This window comes from Chionomys nivalis, chromosome X, assembly GCF_950005125.1.
Source record: "Chionomys nivalis chromosome X, mChiNiv1.1, whole genome shotgun sequence".
Classification (NCBI taxonomy): Eukaryota; Metazoa; Chordata; class Mammalia; order Rodentia; family Cricetidae; genus Chionomys; species Chionomys nivalis.
In genome coordinates, this window is record NC_080112.1 from 48,612,068 (window position 1) to 48,627,794 (window position 15,727).

At 36.7% G+C, this 15,727-nt stretch overlaps 1 protein-coding gene across 1 annotated transcript; it reads right to left on the bottom strand.

Moving 5' to 3' along the window:
• Positions 1–12,752: 12,752 nt before the first annotated feature.
• On the bottom strand, positions 12,753–13,934 carry Mageb16 (MAGE family member B16). The gene is made up of 2 exons (XM_057760612.1): positions 13,770–13,934; positions 12,753–13,679 (listed from the first exon to the last, which is right to left on the bottom strand). The coding sequence occupies exons 1-2, from the start codon at positions 13,932–13,934 to the stop codon at positions 12,753–12,755; spliced, it is 1,092 nt and encodes a 363-aa protein (XP_057616595.1).
• Positions 13,935–15,727: the final 1,793 nt, after the last annotated feature.

A 15,727-nucleotide genomic window follows, 5' to 3' on the forward strand; every position in this document is an offset into this window, starting at 1 on the left:
GGTCCTGGGCTTTTTTTGGAAGGGAGATTTTTGATAACCATTTCTAATTCTTCGCGACTAACCGGTCTATTTAGATCGTTCACCTGTTATTGGTTTAGCTTTGGTATATGGTACTTATCTAAAAAAATGTCCATTTCTTTTGCATTTTCCAGTTTTGTGGCATACAGGCTTTTGTAGTAAGATTTAATGATTCTCTGAATTTCCTCTGTGTCTGTGGTTATGTCCCCCTTTTCATTTCTGATCTCATTTATTTGCGTGTTCTCTCTCGGTTGTTTAATTAGTTTGGATAGGGGTTTGTCGATCTTGTTGATTTTCTCCAAGAACCAACTTTTTGTTTCATTGATTCTTTTGACTGTTTTTTTGTGTTTCTATTTTGTTGATTTCAGCCCTCAGTTTGATTATTTCCAGTCTTCTACTCCTCCTGGGCACGTTTGCTTCTTTTTTTCTAGAGCTTTCAGGTGTGCTGTTAAGTCCCCAATGTATGCTTTCTCCGTTTTCTTTAAGTGAGCACTTAGTGCTATGAATTTTCCTCTTAGCACTGCTTTCATCATGTCCCATAGGTTTGAGTATGTTGTATCTTTATTTTCATTAAATTCAAGGAAGACTTTAATTTATTTCTTAATTTCTTCCTTGACCCAGGTATGGTTCAGTAGTTGACTGTTCAGTTTCCAGAGTTTGTTGGCTTTCTGGGGGTAGCATTGTAGTTGCCTTGTAACTTTAATCCGTGGTGATCTGATAAGACACAGGTGGACACTGATATTTTTTTTTTGTATCTGTGGAGGCTTTCTTTGTTTCCGAGTATGTGGTCAATTTTTGAGAAGGTTCCATGAGCTGCAGAGAAGAATGTATATTCTTTCCTATTTGGGTGGAATGTTCTATAGATGTCTGTTAAGTTCATTTGCTTCATTACCTCCAACAATTCTCATAATTCTCTATTAGGTTTCTGTCTGATTGACCTGTCCATTGGTGAGAGAGGTGTGTTGAAGTCTCCTACTACTAGTGTGTGTGGTTTAATGTCTGCCTTAAGTTCTAGTAGTATTTCTTTTACATACGTGGGTGCTTTTATATTAGAAGCGTAGATATTCAGGATTGAGACTTCATCCTGATGAATTGTTCCTGTTATGAGTATAAAGTGTCCATCTCGATCTCTTCTGATTGATTTTAGTTTGAAGTCCGTTTTGTTAGAAGTTAGTATGGCCACACCTGCTTTTTTTTTAGGACCATTTGCTTGAAAAACCTTTTCCCAACCCTTTACTCTAAGTAGATGCCTGTCTTTGTGGTTGAGATGTGTTTCTTGTAAACAGCAGAATGTTGGATCCTGTTTTCGTATCCAATCTCTTAGCCTGTGCCTTTTTATAGGGGAATTGAGACCATTAATATTAAGTGATATTAATGACCAGTGGTTGTTTGCTCCAGTTATTCTTATTGTTTTTGGTAGTAGAGTTTGTGTGTCTCCCTTCTTTGAGCTGTGCTAGTGAAGGGTCGCTAGATGCCTGAGTCATTGTAGGCAGTGTTAGCAATGTTGGATTCCTTGGGTTGTGATTTTCCTTCTATTACTTTCTGCAGGGCTGGATTTGTGGCTACGTATTGTTTAAATTTGTTCTTATCCTGGAATGTCTTATCCTTGGCTGGGTATAGTAGTTTAGGTTTGCATCCGTGGTCTCTTAGTTTCTGCAGGACCTCTATCCAAGACCTTCTGGCTTTCATGGTTTCCATAGAGAAGTCAGGTGTAAGTCTGATCGGTTTACCTTTATAAGTTACTTGCCCTTTTTCCTTTGCAGCTCTTAATATTCTTTCTTTAATCTGTATATTTTGTGTTTTGATTATTATATGGTGAGGGGATGTTTTTCTTTGGTCCAGTCTGTTTGGTGTTCTGTATGCTTCTTGAATATTCAAAGGAATTTGATTCTTTAGGTTGGGAAAGTTTTCTTCCATAATTTTGTTAAAAATATTTTCTGTGCCTTTGAGTTGTGACCCTTCTCCTTCTTGTATCCCTATTATTCTTAGGTTTGGTCTTTTTCTTGTGTCCCATAATTCCTGAATGTTTTGTGATGAGAATTTGTTGACTTTGCTGTTTTCTTTGATCAGTGCATCCGCCGCGTCTGTGCGCTGGTCTGTCTCCGCCGCGCCTGTGCGCTGGTCTGTCTCAGCCGTGTCTGCGCGCCAGTCTGTCTCCGCCGCGTCTGCCCATTTTTTTATGTTTTGATGTGAGATTACCCTCTGTATGCTGTGAATACCATTGGTTAATAATGAAACTGTCTTGGGCCAGTGCAGGGAATAGTGGTAGGCAGGGCAAACAATACTGAATGCTGGGAGAAAGGAGGCAGAGTCAGAGAGAAGTCATGCAGCCTCACCAGAGATAGACACTGGAATATTTCCCAGTAAACCACACCCTTATGGCGATACAAAGATTAATAGAAATGGGTTAATTTAATATGTAAGAGTTAGCCAATAAGAAGCTAGAGCTAATGGAGCAAGCAGTGATTTAGTTAATACAGTTTCTGTGTGATTATTTTGTGGCTGAGCAGCCAGAAACAAACAAGTAGCCTCCCTCCTCACAACAATTTCATATTTTCTTTAAAACAAAAGTTTTATCTTTCTTTTTGTTAATGAAGAATGGGAAAATTGATTCCTATTCCTATTTATATCAGAGAAACTCACTCTTTCCCTAATATAATGCCTTCTACACTTAATCTTGTTCTTATCACATCATTCTAAAAGTAAACTCAATGTGTGGCAATAGTATGATCATAATTTGCATTTTAAGTGATAGACAACCTGTGTCAGATCTTGACCACTGCATTTGAGTATTCAATTTAGGCTGAATTGATAACAATAGTTATTAAAATTCAATATGTGGGTTTCTCTATCTATCTATCTATCTATCTATCTATCTATCTATCTATATTTATATATACATGTACATATATACGTATATGCTATTTAGGATATATATATATATACATATATACATATGATATGATATGATATGTATGTGTGTGTTTGTGTGTGTGCATATCCTAAATAGTATCTGCATAATTACCTGGTTATAATGAACAATCGTTGTGAAAACATACTAAATACAGACATACAGCTGAGTGCCTTTATGTTTTTCTAAAAATGTTTTATTATTATTCTTCATTAGCATTTCCCTATTCATAGTTCATTTGTTCATAAATTCTAATGATTGATTTGAAAGAAAATTGTTCAGAAAATACTTTTATTAGCACCCAGACATATGACTGTACATAAATCTCCTGCATTTAAGAATGTGTGAAAATCTCCATGCCAAATTGTGAATAATAGGAAATTAGTGTTAGAGGTCTAGGTGCCAGAAAACATGTGAATGAAGCTTTGGTACTCTGTTAACAATCTAAGATCAAATTAAAGAAATGGAATGACATGTGTAAATATGTTTTATGATTCCTAATTTAGTAGCAAAAGAATTCTTAATTTCAGTTGTTTTAAAATAATGTATATGTGTGAATATCTCAATAGTAATAGAAAATTGAATTGCATTTGTCCTCCTAGTTATAATTATATTTGATCTTTCAAAACAAGTCCAGGGTAATAGTCATTAAAACGCATTGTTTGCTTACCAGTTTTTGAGCCATCTGGTTCACTGAGGGAAATTAGATGACCTAATAAATGATTTTTGTCTCACAAGTAATTACAAACTGGTTTGTGGCCATGAACACATTAATAGTACTGTATAGAAAAAAAAGCTAAGAAATATCTTGTGTATATTCAGTAGCTGAATGAAGAGGTACATAAAATTTGATGGTGAAATTGGTAGTTTAGCTAGTAGCTAGCTACGAACATTCTGTCAGTTACACACATTGCTTTGGCATCAGTCCTTATTTTCTAATGATATTGAATGGTAGAGATTGAACATGCCATTCTTAATTCGTCCTGACAAATGAATATTAATGTTTAACCCTTGTCCATATCTGGGAATTGTGCAATTTATCATTGTGGTTAAAAATACTGTTTTCTTGTGTTCTCCTTTGCAAATTGGAGACCAAGTAGATGAGTTTCTGTGCTAGTGGTTTGTGTGTCATGTGTGTGTGTGTGTGTGTGTGTGTGTGTGTGTGCAGAACCCTTCCAGCTGAATTATACAGCTGGTAAATATGGAATCAACTAATGCTTTAACTGAAAATTTATGAGGGGCAATTTTAAATCAATGTAGCATTTTGTTCCTCAGAGAGCAGAGATGAACATCAGGTAAGTAAATTCAACAATATTTCTAGAGAGTGTAATGCATAAAGTATTTTGTAAGATAATGGAAACTAGTTGTGTGATGATTTTATAATTCAAATTATTCATAAGCTTTTGTCATTTAGTAGAATAACATGTTTACATAACCAAGTCAAGGAATAAAATGTCTTGTAAAGAAAAAAAATCTGTATTTTATATGATGTGAGAAAAGGAATTTTCATGGATATTTTCCTAATTTGAACGAAAAATCTTTCTTCAGTCAATTTTAATCTGATAGCTTTGATTTTTCAGATAATACTGGAGAGAGTAAAAATCTAGAAGCATATCTAGCAGATTTACAGCTTTACCATTCCTAGGTATATTATCAAAACACATTGAGTTATTACAGTGATGCTTGATCATCCATTTTCGTTGCTCCTCTATTCACAATAGTCAGGAAAGGGATAACAGCTTAGATTTCCATCAACTGATAAATGAATAATGAAAATGTGGTACATTTAACCAAATGAATATTATTTGACCATAAATAAAATCAAATTTGCCACTAAAAGCGTGGAACTGGCTTTAATCTTGATTAGTGAGGTAACTTGGACTCAGAAAATCAAATGCTACATGTTCTCTATCATATGTGGACTGTAGGTTTCAATATTTATTTATTTATTTATTTATTTATTTATTTATTTATTTATTATGTATACAATATTCTGTCTATGTGTATGCCTGCAGGCCCGAAGAGGGCACCAGACACCATTACAGATGGTTGTGAGCCACCATGTTGTTGCTGGGAATTGAACTCAGGACCTTTGGAAGAGCAAGCAATGCTCTTAACCTCTGAGCCATCTCTTCAGCCCCTGGACTGTAGGTTTCAAACTATCAATAAGTGTGATTAAATAGGTGTACCATAGAAGTCATGAAATTAGGGAGTGTCCATAAATGTATGGAAGTCTATGGGAAGGGTAACAGAATGCATGCAGGTGGTATAAAGTGTGGATGAAAAATGGAGCAATGAAGAATTAAACGGGGTGAAGGGTAGACTCATGTATGGTAAGTGACAGCTAACATTATAGAAATGTACCTTATATTAAATCATAATGTATTTTATTAAGTTTTGAAAAATACTTGATTTTTGTGAATGCTTACTTGTAAGTATATGCATCATATACATGCCTAGTACACGTGGATGTTGGAAGATGATGGCATAGGATCCTCTGGAACTGGAGTAACAGGTAGTTTGGGAGATGCTCGATGTGTATGCTAGGAATTGAAGCTGGGTTCCCTGTGAGAGTAGCAAGTATCTCTCCATGTTCTAAATAATGCTTTTGAAGACACCTGGAATATTTTGATATTTGGTTTCTTAAACTCAATAATGATGAAGTAATGCATTTTATTTATATTCTTTCAGGTGCATCATAAACTTATAAATGATTTTTCACCAGAAACATTTCCTTTGAATTTTCATTACAAGTTCTAATGATCATGTATAAACTCTTTTGAAATAATTGCACCTTTTCATTTACTGAAAGCATTTTGTGGCCAACTTGTCAACATAAAAATTACATACTTTTAAAATAAGTCAAATATTATTATCTTTATTATTTTTAAGGTTCCTTCATTAAATAGAAGCTTAATGTTACCAGACTTAAACCTAGATAGTTCTTCAAAATCCTATTTCTTGCTCAATGAAAAAGTTTCTCATCACCCTTAAGTCGTCCTTTTGTTCACGCTGATAGGCTGGTCTATAACATAAAGCTCAGCAAACCAAATTTCTCACTTTGAACTTTTAGTTATCTTTCTTTGAGTGGCTTAAAGATAAATCTGAGAATCAAATCAGGTAATTTATTTTTGTTCTTATCTGAAATTATATCCTATGCTTGTTATATAACAGTATATCCCAATGTCTGTTTTCTAATATCTTTTCTGGAAAACGTTGAGACACCAGAATATTGAGGACACTCTTTGATGGAAGTGTGCTCCCAACTGTTGTCAAATAACACAAAATTAACTGCCTTCTCTATTAGAGTAACTTAACACCTTGCTGCTTAAGGTAAGAACTGAGAGGTGACTAAAAGACTTTTTTTCCTTTTTATGTCTTTCCATTAGAAATATTTACTAATGTCCATGCTCAAAACAGAAATGGACTTAGCTTTCATTTATTCTGGAGAAAAAGAGTGGATGAGAAAGTGCAGAATATCAGAGAGAACACCAGAACAATAGGCATAGTGGCTATGTATTTGTGCCTATGATTTTAGTTAGCTGATATATAAGAAATACTTCAAACCTGAGATTTGACATAATATAACTTATTAATTTGCATTTTATGATGAAATCTCTTGATTTAGCCTAATCTTTACTAACTACTGACTGAAAAATCTCAGTTGCTTTCCTCTTGTTCTTTAGTATCTCCACATGTAATATCCATGTCTACTGCAGACCTGAAAAGAAAACATGAGGGTGACACAGTTGCTCTCAACTACTATAAACATTATTTCTACTTATAGTTTAGTGACAAGAAATAGTGATCTTTTATAACTGCAGGCAATATCTGTCAAGATAGTCAATAGTCTTTTCATGAGTCCAGGAAAAAGAAAGAGAATATAGCTTGGCACGTGCATTCTGTTCTATACATTGTACATAGTGGTGCCAAACACTGACCAATAATTTGCAATACACCCTTTCAATTCTGGTTGGAGTTCCTGAAGTCATTTGTATAGAGATTCTTGGATATAACATAAACTTTTTAATCTTGGGTCACATTTACTTCTCAAAAGGAGTCATTGACCTCTGTATTATAGGCTTCTTACACTTATTCAAATCTATGGTGTTATTTTCAAGAGTCACTATAATACATAATTTATAATCCTTTGTTCTCTCCTACCTGACTATAATGCCTGAAAATTGACAAATGTGTACATATGTACACAGAAAGTTCTATATTAATGGCCCATGAAATGCCTCACTGGGACAATGTGGTCTTGCCAAACCTGATCCCCTCAGTTCAATCCCACAACTACATGATGGAAGTAGAGAAGTGACTACTGCACACACAATAAATAAGGATATTTAATCTCTTAATATCAATGGACTCAATTCACCTATAAAAAGATATAGGATAAGAGAATGAATAGGAAAACAGGATCCAGCCTTCTGCTGTATACAAGAAACATACCTCAACCTCAAATACAGATATTACCTCAGAATAAAGCATTGGGAGAAGGTTTTCCAATCAAATGGACCTAAGAAACATGAGTGTGTAGCTATCCTAATATCTAACAAAATAGATTTTAAACTAAAATCAATAAGAAGAGATGGAGGACACTTTATACTCATCACAGGAACAATCCATCAAGATGTAGTCTCAATCCTGAACATCTATGCCCCTAATACAATGGCACCCACATATGTAAACGAAACATTACTAAAACTTAAATCGCACATCAAACCCTACACACTAATAGTAAGAGACTTCAACACTCTACTCTCGCCAATTGAGAGGTCAACCACACAGAAACTTAACAGAGAAACAAGAGAACTAACAGATGTCATGAATCAAATGGATTTTTAAAAAGATTTATTTATTTATTATGTATACAGCATTCTGTCTGGATATTTTGCCTGCAGACCAGAAGAGGGAGCCAGATCTCATTACAGATGGTTGTGAGCCATCATGTGGGTGCTGGGAATTGAACTCAGGACCTCTGGAAGAGAAGCCTGTACTCTTAACCGCTGAGCCATCTCTCCAGCCCCTCAAATGGACTTAACAGACATCTATAGAACATTCCAAGCAAACACAAAAGAATATACCTTTTTCTTGGCACTTCATGGAACCTTCTCTAAAATTGATCACATACTGGTGACAAAACAAACCTCCACAGATTAAAAAAAAAAATTGGAGTATCCTCGTGTCTTATCAGATCACCATGGTTTAAAGTTAGAATTTAACAACAATACTAGTCTCAGAAAGCATACAAACTCATGGAAATTAAACAGTGAACTACTGAACCACCCCTGGGTCAAAGAAGAAATAAAGAAATTAACAACTTCCTTCAATTCATTAAATATGAAGGCACAACGTATCCAAACCTATGGGACATTATGAAAGCAGTGCTAAGTGCCCACATAAAGAAAATGGAGAAATCTCACATTAGTGACTTAACAGCACAGCTGAAAGCTATAGAACGAAAACAAGCAGACTCACCCAGGATGAGGAGAAGACAGGATATTTAAAAATTGTATTAAAAATTGTTAACTAACATCATTAAAAGATAAAATATCTACAAGGAATCCGTTTTCCTTCCTAAAACTTGAGAATATACAGTAATTAGAAACTTTGTACTTATTTGCTTAATCATTTTGATAGTCTTTTCTCAGCTTTCACTTATATGAGAAGTTTTCACTTTTAAGCACCCAAATAAAGGCATTCACTGATATATGTGTTGTATATTTGTTAAACAAAAAATTCCTATATAATCCCACTGCAAATAGTAGTTTTCAAAATCCTGTCTTTTATCATTGATCACACAGAGCAATAGATTTCTCATGTATACGATATCTAGCAGCTTATTTGGAAATTATTCTGATCATATGCCATATCTGCCCGATGATGTTTATCAGAACTAAAATGTAATACAAAAGCGACCTTTTGCATGGACAGGGTATTGCTCTCAGTGGAGTTCTAAAGTAAGTAATGGAGCTCTCTGGCACACAGAAATGAAACAAAGAAACAAGACAAAACAAAACTAAAACAAAAAACAAGACAAGTTTATTGTAATACACTAAACAGTTGAATCTAGGCAAAACTTTCAGCCCCTTCAAGTCAGCTCTCTGAAACAATGATGCAGAGAACAGAACTAGGGTTTAATGGAGTCCACAGGAAATATGTTAGTGGTGTTTGATAACCCTTTTTCATCCAGTACTTCAGATTCAGGGTCCAGTTTATTACAACATGCAATGTGAGGATCTGCAATGAAAAATGAATCAGGATGCAGAAGACTGGATAGTAGTACAGAAATGGATCCAGAAGAATTAGTACCAGAAGTTCAGCCTCAGCCATTTCACATGCCAAGCTTTGAATATTATGCTTTTCATGTGAGAGGAAACCTGCAAAGTTCTGACATGGTTTGAGTTGAAAATGTCACCTACTGTTGTTTTGAGCATTTGTCTCATGACATTCTTTTGAAACGTTCTGAAACCATTCAGAAGTGAGACCTGGCATGCAGAAGTAGAGTAGATTTAGGGTACAGTATGGCAGTGGTACTGGCATGACGCTCAGCTTTCTGGTCAGCCATTGTGTAAACAGTAGCTGCCTTGTGTTCCTTAAACCATGGAGGAACTCCACCAGGCCATTCTCACTACAGTAAACTGAAATCTTGCTTCTGTCATATATATTCTGTCAAACTGTTGAAAAAAAGCTAATATAAGAGTTATCATATAAGACTACCTATAAGAGGGCATTGTGAAAGCGTCAGTCAGAGTGCTTGGTATACTAGAGGCATTTAGTTAATTGTAGGTATTACAATAATTGTCCTGACCTGTGACTCTATGAGTCTATCTTATGTAAATTTTAAAATAATCACATATCCCACAGAACAATGAAGTTCTCTAAGACATGGAACTTCACCACGAACTTTGGAGGCAGAGACAGATAGTTCTCTGTGAGCTCAAAGCCAGCCTAGTCTACAAAGTGAGTTCCAGGACAGTCAGATCCCTTACACAGAGAAACCCTGCCTCCAAGACAAAGAAAAAAGAAACAAAGACACATACTCCCCCTGCAAAATAAAATAAAATAAAATAAAAGAGGCTTCATATAAAGTAGTCCACTACTTAAGTAAACCCCACTAATTTTCCCCTAGGAGATGCTATTCTTTAAAAATGGGGAGGTGTATTTATTTTCTTTTTTCTTTTCCATAATTTTAAGTGATGTAAAACGTCCTCCTATTTTCACAAGGACCAACTCCTCAAATTCATCTAAATCATGAATATTTTCACTGCTTATTGAAAGACCCCCACGAGAGACCCGCACCCCTGCTATATGGCCTGAATTTAGCCTGGCAGCTGTAATGCCATTTCACAAGGCTTTCACACAAACAAGTATAGGTTCAGGGTGGGGTTAGTACTCTTAGGTTTCCAAACAGAGGTTGCCAAACATAATATCTGTGGTCAGACATCTGGCCCGGGAGGGGAACGGAAAATTCTGGGGAAAACCGCAAGTTCCCTAGGTGGAGTCGAGTCAGCCATTATCAGATCTCCATGTACCCAAGGGAGTTGTCCTCCAAGTGAACCCCTTGCCTTATTTGTACTGACCAATGGAATCCCTGTAACCATGCATCTGCTGCTGTGCCCTGCTTCTGCTATAAAAGGAACCCTCACCCAGTCTGTGGGCATGCAAGTCCTCCGAAAGACTTTGCCGCCCGCAGGTACCTGTGTCTACCTAATAAACCTCTTGCAGTTTGCATCCAACCCGTGGTCTCGGCCTGGTCTTTGGGTCCGGGGCTCTCCACCTGAGGGAAGGTCCCAACCTGGGGTCTTTCACTTATATCTTCATTAAAAAATTTAAGCATGTTACCCGAGCAGTGGTGGCACATGCCTTTAATTCCAGAACTCTGAAGGCAGAGGCAAGCAGGTCTTTGTGACATCGAGTTCAGCATGGTCTACAAGAGCTAGTTCCAGGACAGACCTCCAAAACTACAGAGAAACCCTGTCTCAAAAATCCCAAAAAATTAAGCACATGTTAATATATACAATTCAAATTATACTAAAGATAATCTATTTAAAATATCTCCTAAATGAAGTACTTTCTTACATCACTGGCCCTGGGCAATGAAAGACAACCTAGTGGCTTCCATGTCTCTTACTATTAACTATCAAAAAATGTCTTTATTTGCAAGTAAAGCCTTAGTTTATGGCCCACATTCAACCATACAGAGGTGGGGTCAGAGATGGACACTTTCTACTTTCTCTATACGAAAATTGTGTATATAACAAAATAATAAAGTAACCAGGAAAGAGCTTTGCATTAAACTTTTGGATGTCAGCTTTGAGGTGCACCACCATAGAGGTTAGTACACTCCAATTCGCTTCACCTCAAAATTCAACTTAAAATTAGCAATTTCAAGAATTTTATCTTACTGCAACCACAATTTTCTTTTTCAGTACATTTATACTTAACAGGGCCATAAGAATCACTTTATGTGTAAACCCTGTATTTCATTTGTCTTCAATGTATTAGAAGACATACTATCATAATCAATACAGTATGTGTATTAAGAAAAGAGCCTATATAAAAACCCAGTGAGGACTGCTTAGATTATTGACTTAAAAAAATTCCACTTTCAAGACAATAATAATTTTGTATTGAAACTGTCTTCATGGATGAAGAAGATAATGCTTCAAGGTCTAAAACATTCTCACATCTTCGTGGGTATCAAATTCGACAATGATATTGGATAATTTTATAATAGACAGAATGATTCTATACAGAACATGTTCCATGAACCATTTTCTATTGACTTAACACAGTGATGCTTAGCTTAAGAAAGATAAATATTTGTGTATCTATAGCATATTCCCTCCATCTTGAGTTGTGTTTTCATGGTATATGATCATCACCTTGCTTGGATAACTGCCACACTAAGACTAGTAGATAGAAACAAGCAAACAAAAAAGGATAAAATGTCAGCAATGTTTCAGTGGTGTTGGGGAACTGCCAATAATTAACAAGCTTGGCTTACCTACGACTCACAGTAGTAGATAGCAGTCTATTCATGGGGTTGAGTCAGAATGACAATAGAAAGCTATAGCTGAAAGAGATATGTTTCGACATGAGTCACAAATTTGTAGAAATGTTTGTGGTGATGTCACGATGATTTAAATGAAGATATGCTGGTGCAGTTGGAAAACGCTCCTTTAATACAAGAAGATAATTTGACTAAAAAAAAAAAAAGAAAAAAAAAAAGAAAGAAACTACATGCATGCTGTTTAATGTAGCATCCTAGAAAATTAACATAGTAATTGGAAAATAATAGATGCTCAAATAAGTTTTGGTAATAAAAGAAACTGTAAATGTGTGGTAATATTTTCTTGAATTTTATTACTCATGGCAACTGTAAAGTAAAGCAACTCCACATATATCATGCAATTGTACTGGGAAATGGAATGTTACAAAGAAAAATTTAGCACAACACTGTTTGAAAGGTCGAAGTTTAGCAATGATTGTTATAGTACTCCACATAATTATACAGATACATTGGACTACTTCCCAGTTAGTTTTATACTATTGCAAAGCTCTTGGTATTGCATTTGTGAACTGCATAAAGTAGAGATTTTTGAAGCTCAAACAACAATGCTATTAGTGCAACAATATTCAAACAGAAAGGTCAAACCGTGAAAGAAAAAAATGTCATGATACACAGACAAAACAGAATTATACAGACAATATTCTTCCTCCTCTCTATATCAAACTAGGACATACATTTTTTCCCTCAACTCTAAAAATTCTCTGAAAATTCTACAGGAGTAGTAAGTTATCTCTGATTCTACTACATACGAGGGAAACTGCAGCCCATGGCACTAGAACTTGCACGAGAACGAGAACTTAGGCCAGCACTGTCTAAAATCAAGGCAAGGGCTCTCTCTTCTTTTTCTATCAGAGCCTCTTGATACTGAGACTGGAAGGTAGCTGGGTGTGTCCCATAAACCTTTGCCACAAACTCTAACACTTTCATCTTACTAGTTTCAGCTCGAGCCCGGGGCCCCCACACATACTCATACTGCACAGGATCACTATCCGCTACTGGCTGGTACACCAGGTATTGCTCCTTCACAAACTCATTGGTTATCAGTTGCCTAGGTTCACCAAAGATGAAATTATTCACCCCAGCATAGATTCCCATTGGATTCAATGCTTCCCAAATCTCCTCTTCAGTGGCACGGTTGCCTTTCAGGAAGACTACCCCCAGGATGATTATCAGGAGACCAGTCTTAGGAAAACTATACTCATCACTACGCATCCCATCATAGGTGAGACCTAGTTTGATAAAGAGAGCATAGACGTGGTTGACAGGATCTACTTCCTTCACACCTAGGCCAAAAACCATCTCCATGCGTTCAGCAGATCTCATGAGGATTTCATGAAAACGATTTTCATCTTCTCTGACAATGAGCCTCAATATATCAGTCTTGCTCATCATCTCTTTCATCTGATACTTGTACAGCATATAATTCACCAAGAAGTCAACTTTACTATCGATACTCATCACAGGTACATTCATGTTGGCTGGTTGACATGGTGGATTGACTGGAGAGCCCTGTTCTTGGTTACTAAGATCCACACCTGATTTTCTCAAAGAGTCACAGGGACTCTGAAGACCTCCAGAGGTACTAGGTGTCTCATCTGCAGGATCATTTTGGTTGCTAGCCATCAGAGAATAGGAGGAGTGACATGGCTCCTCCACATCCCTAGACACCTGTGGAATCTCTAGGCCCTGGCTCTCCACACTAGACATAAGCTGAGAGGTGGAACATGGTTCCTCCACATCCCTGGAGACTGTTGCAACCTGGGTCCCCTCACCAGTCTGGCCCTTCAGACTACTAGCCATAAGATGAGAGGAGGTACAAGGCTCCTCCACATCCCTGCAGACTGCGGCAATCTGGCTGTGGGTCTTCTCACGGGTCTGGCCTTGGTCAGCTGCACATTCTGGATTCTTCTGAAGTTGAGACATGGTGACTGTGGTGAATAGTAGCAGATAAGTGTGCACACAGGAAGGCAGCAATCAGGAATCACTGTATGAAAGAGAAAGGGTGAATGTAAGGTAATCAGCTAGTAAAATCAATTCCAGTTACGGTGAATGGACTTCTGAAAGTCATGTGATAAAGGTTTGAAGGCAATAACTGGCAGGGGAAAATAAGAGACACACTGGGTGCTAGGCAACCCAACATGAAAGTTATCAGGGACTATAGCACATACATGTTTGCCTCTGTAGTTCCCATTCCTTTTCTAAATAAAAAAAAAAGTGAAAAATCTCCACAAGTATGATCATCCTGGAAGCTAATGGGCTTAAACCACATTGTCTGTCATAACAAAACTACCCCTCCAAAGGTGGGTATGAAGTCCTACTTGTAGCTGAGAAACTACAAGCATGCTACTACAGGCAACAGATAGCTGCTGTTACTGGAGAATCAGTTTTCTTTAAGGGTACAACATCTAGATAGGTTGACCATTATCCTACAGAGGGCCACACACTCAATACTACACGGCAGCACAAATAGTGCTTAGTGGCTTAAAAATGAAAGAGTGCAAAAAGTTGAATATGGAGAGAATGGAGTTGGATCTGGGAGGAACTAAGGGAAGGGGTGAATATGATCAAAATTTTATGAAATTTTCAAGTAACAAAATAAAGCCTGTTCCCTTAAAACAAAAATTATATCTTCTAAAATTTTAGAGTAAAATTGGAAATTCCTCCTTTTCTGAAAATTCTCTGGGCCAATGGTAGAAACTAAGTGGCACAGAATTTTTGTGTGGTGTGCTGATTGATCCCCTCAGTACTTAGTAGCCTCACTTAGCACCAAATAGGCTCATCTCTTTTCTTGGGAGCTTACGTATATCAGAAGATAACTACTTCTGCTCTCAGACCATAGTACATGAAGTGAATTGTTCATTCACTATCCTTATTTGAATTATCTCCAGGAATAGATAGAGTTTCAGGGCATTACCATTTCTATACTTGACTGTATGTATCACTCACTGTTCACTCAGGATACACACATACATCACAAATCTTCAGACCCCTTCCTTTTCTTGAACTGATATTCCATCAAACTAACTACCTGTATCCCTGTGATCACAAAGGAGCAATTGAAAGCATTCAATTTATCCATTTTCCCCCTACAATCTGTCAACTGTGGTGGCACAGAAATCTGTTGACACCACTCGGTTCTTAGGTATATATTCTTATCTGTCTCAGTTATTGTCTTTTCTTTAAACAATGTAACAATCTGGGAATGACACATTTGGCTTAGAACAAAATATCACCATGTCTTAAATCAGCAGAAACAGGAATTTACTATATATTACAGCCTGGCAGTCTTTCCCAGGGCCTGCACAGGCATACAGAGAAACTATGTAGGGCTATGTTAATCCAGATATTCTGAGATACAAGATTCCTTTGGCTCTCTGTCAAGTGTTTTACTTGGAGAGCTGAATGGGCTACACTTTCTACATTTTGATTGCTACTGGTTCAATTTCCTACCAGAATCAGTTCATCTCAACTTACACAGTTGCGGGGAACAATATGAGAAATCTGTCTGCCAAAGCCAGCTTACCTCTGTGAAAACAGAAGATGCATCTATTGGAGACCTATGCACTTGGAAGGGTAGATCCCTCAGCCTTCTTTGGTAGGATTTGGAAACTTTTATGCTACTTTATGAGATAGCAGTCCACAACAACAAAACTTTCTTCTTCCCAAAACACGAATTAGGAAAAGTTGGGATTCTTATCAATACCTATGGCACCCTA

Bases quoted from the DNA above. Each gene is read 5' to 3' on its own strand.
- Mageb16 (XM_057760612.1), bottom strand. From the start codon at position 13,934: ATGTCTCAACTTCAGAAGAATCCAGAATGTGCAGCTGACCAAGGCCAG. The intron at 13,680-13,769 runs GTTGCAACAGTC...GAGATTCCACAG, and splicing joins AGACTGGTGAGGGGACCCAG to GTGTCTAGGGATGTGGAGGA.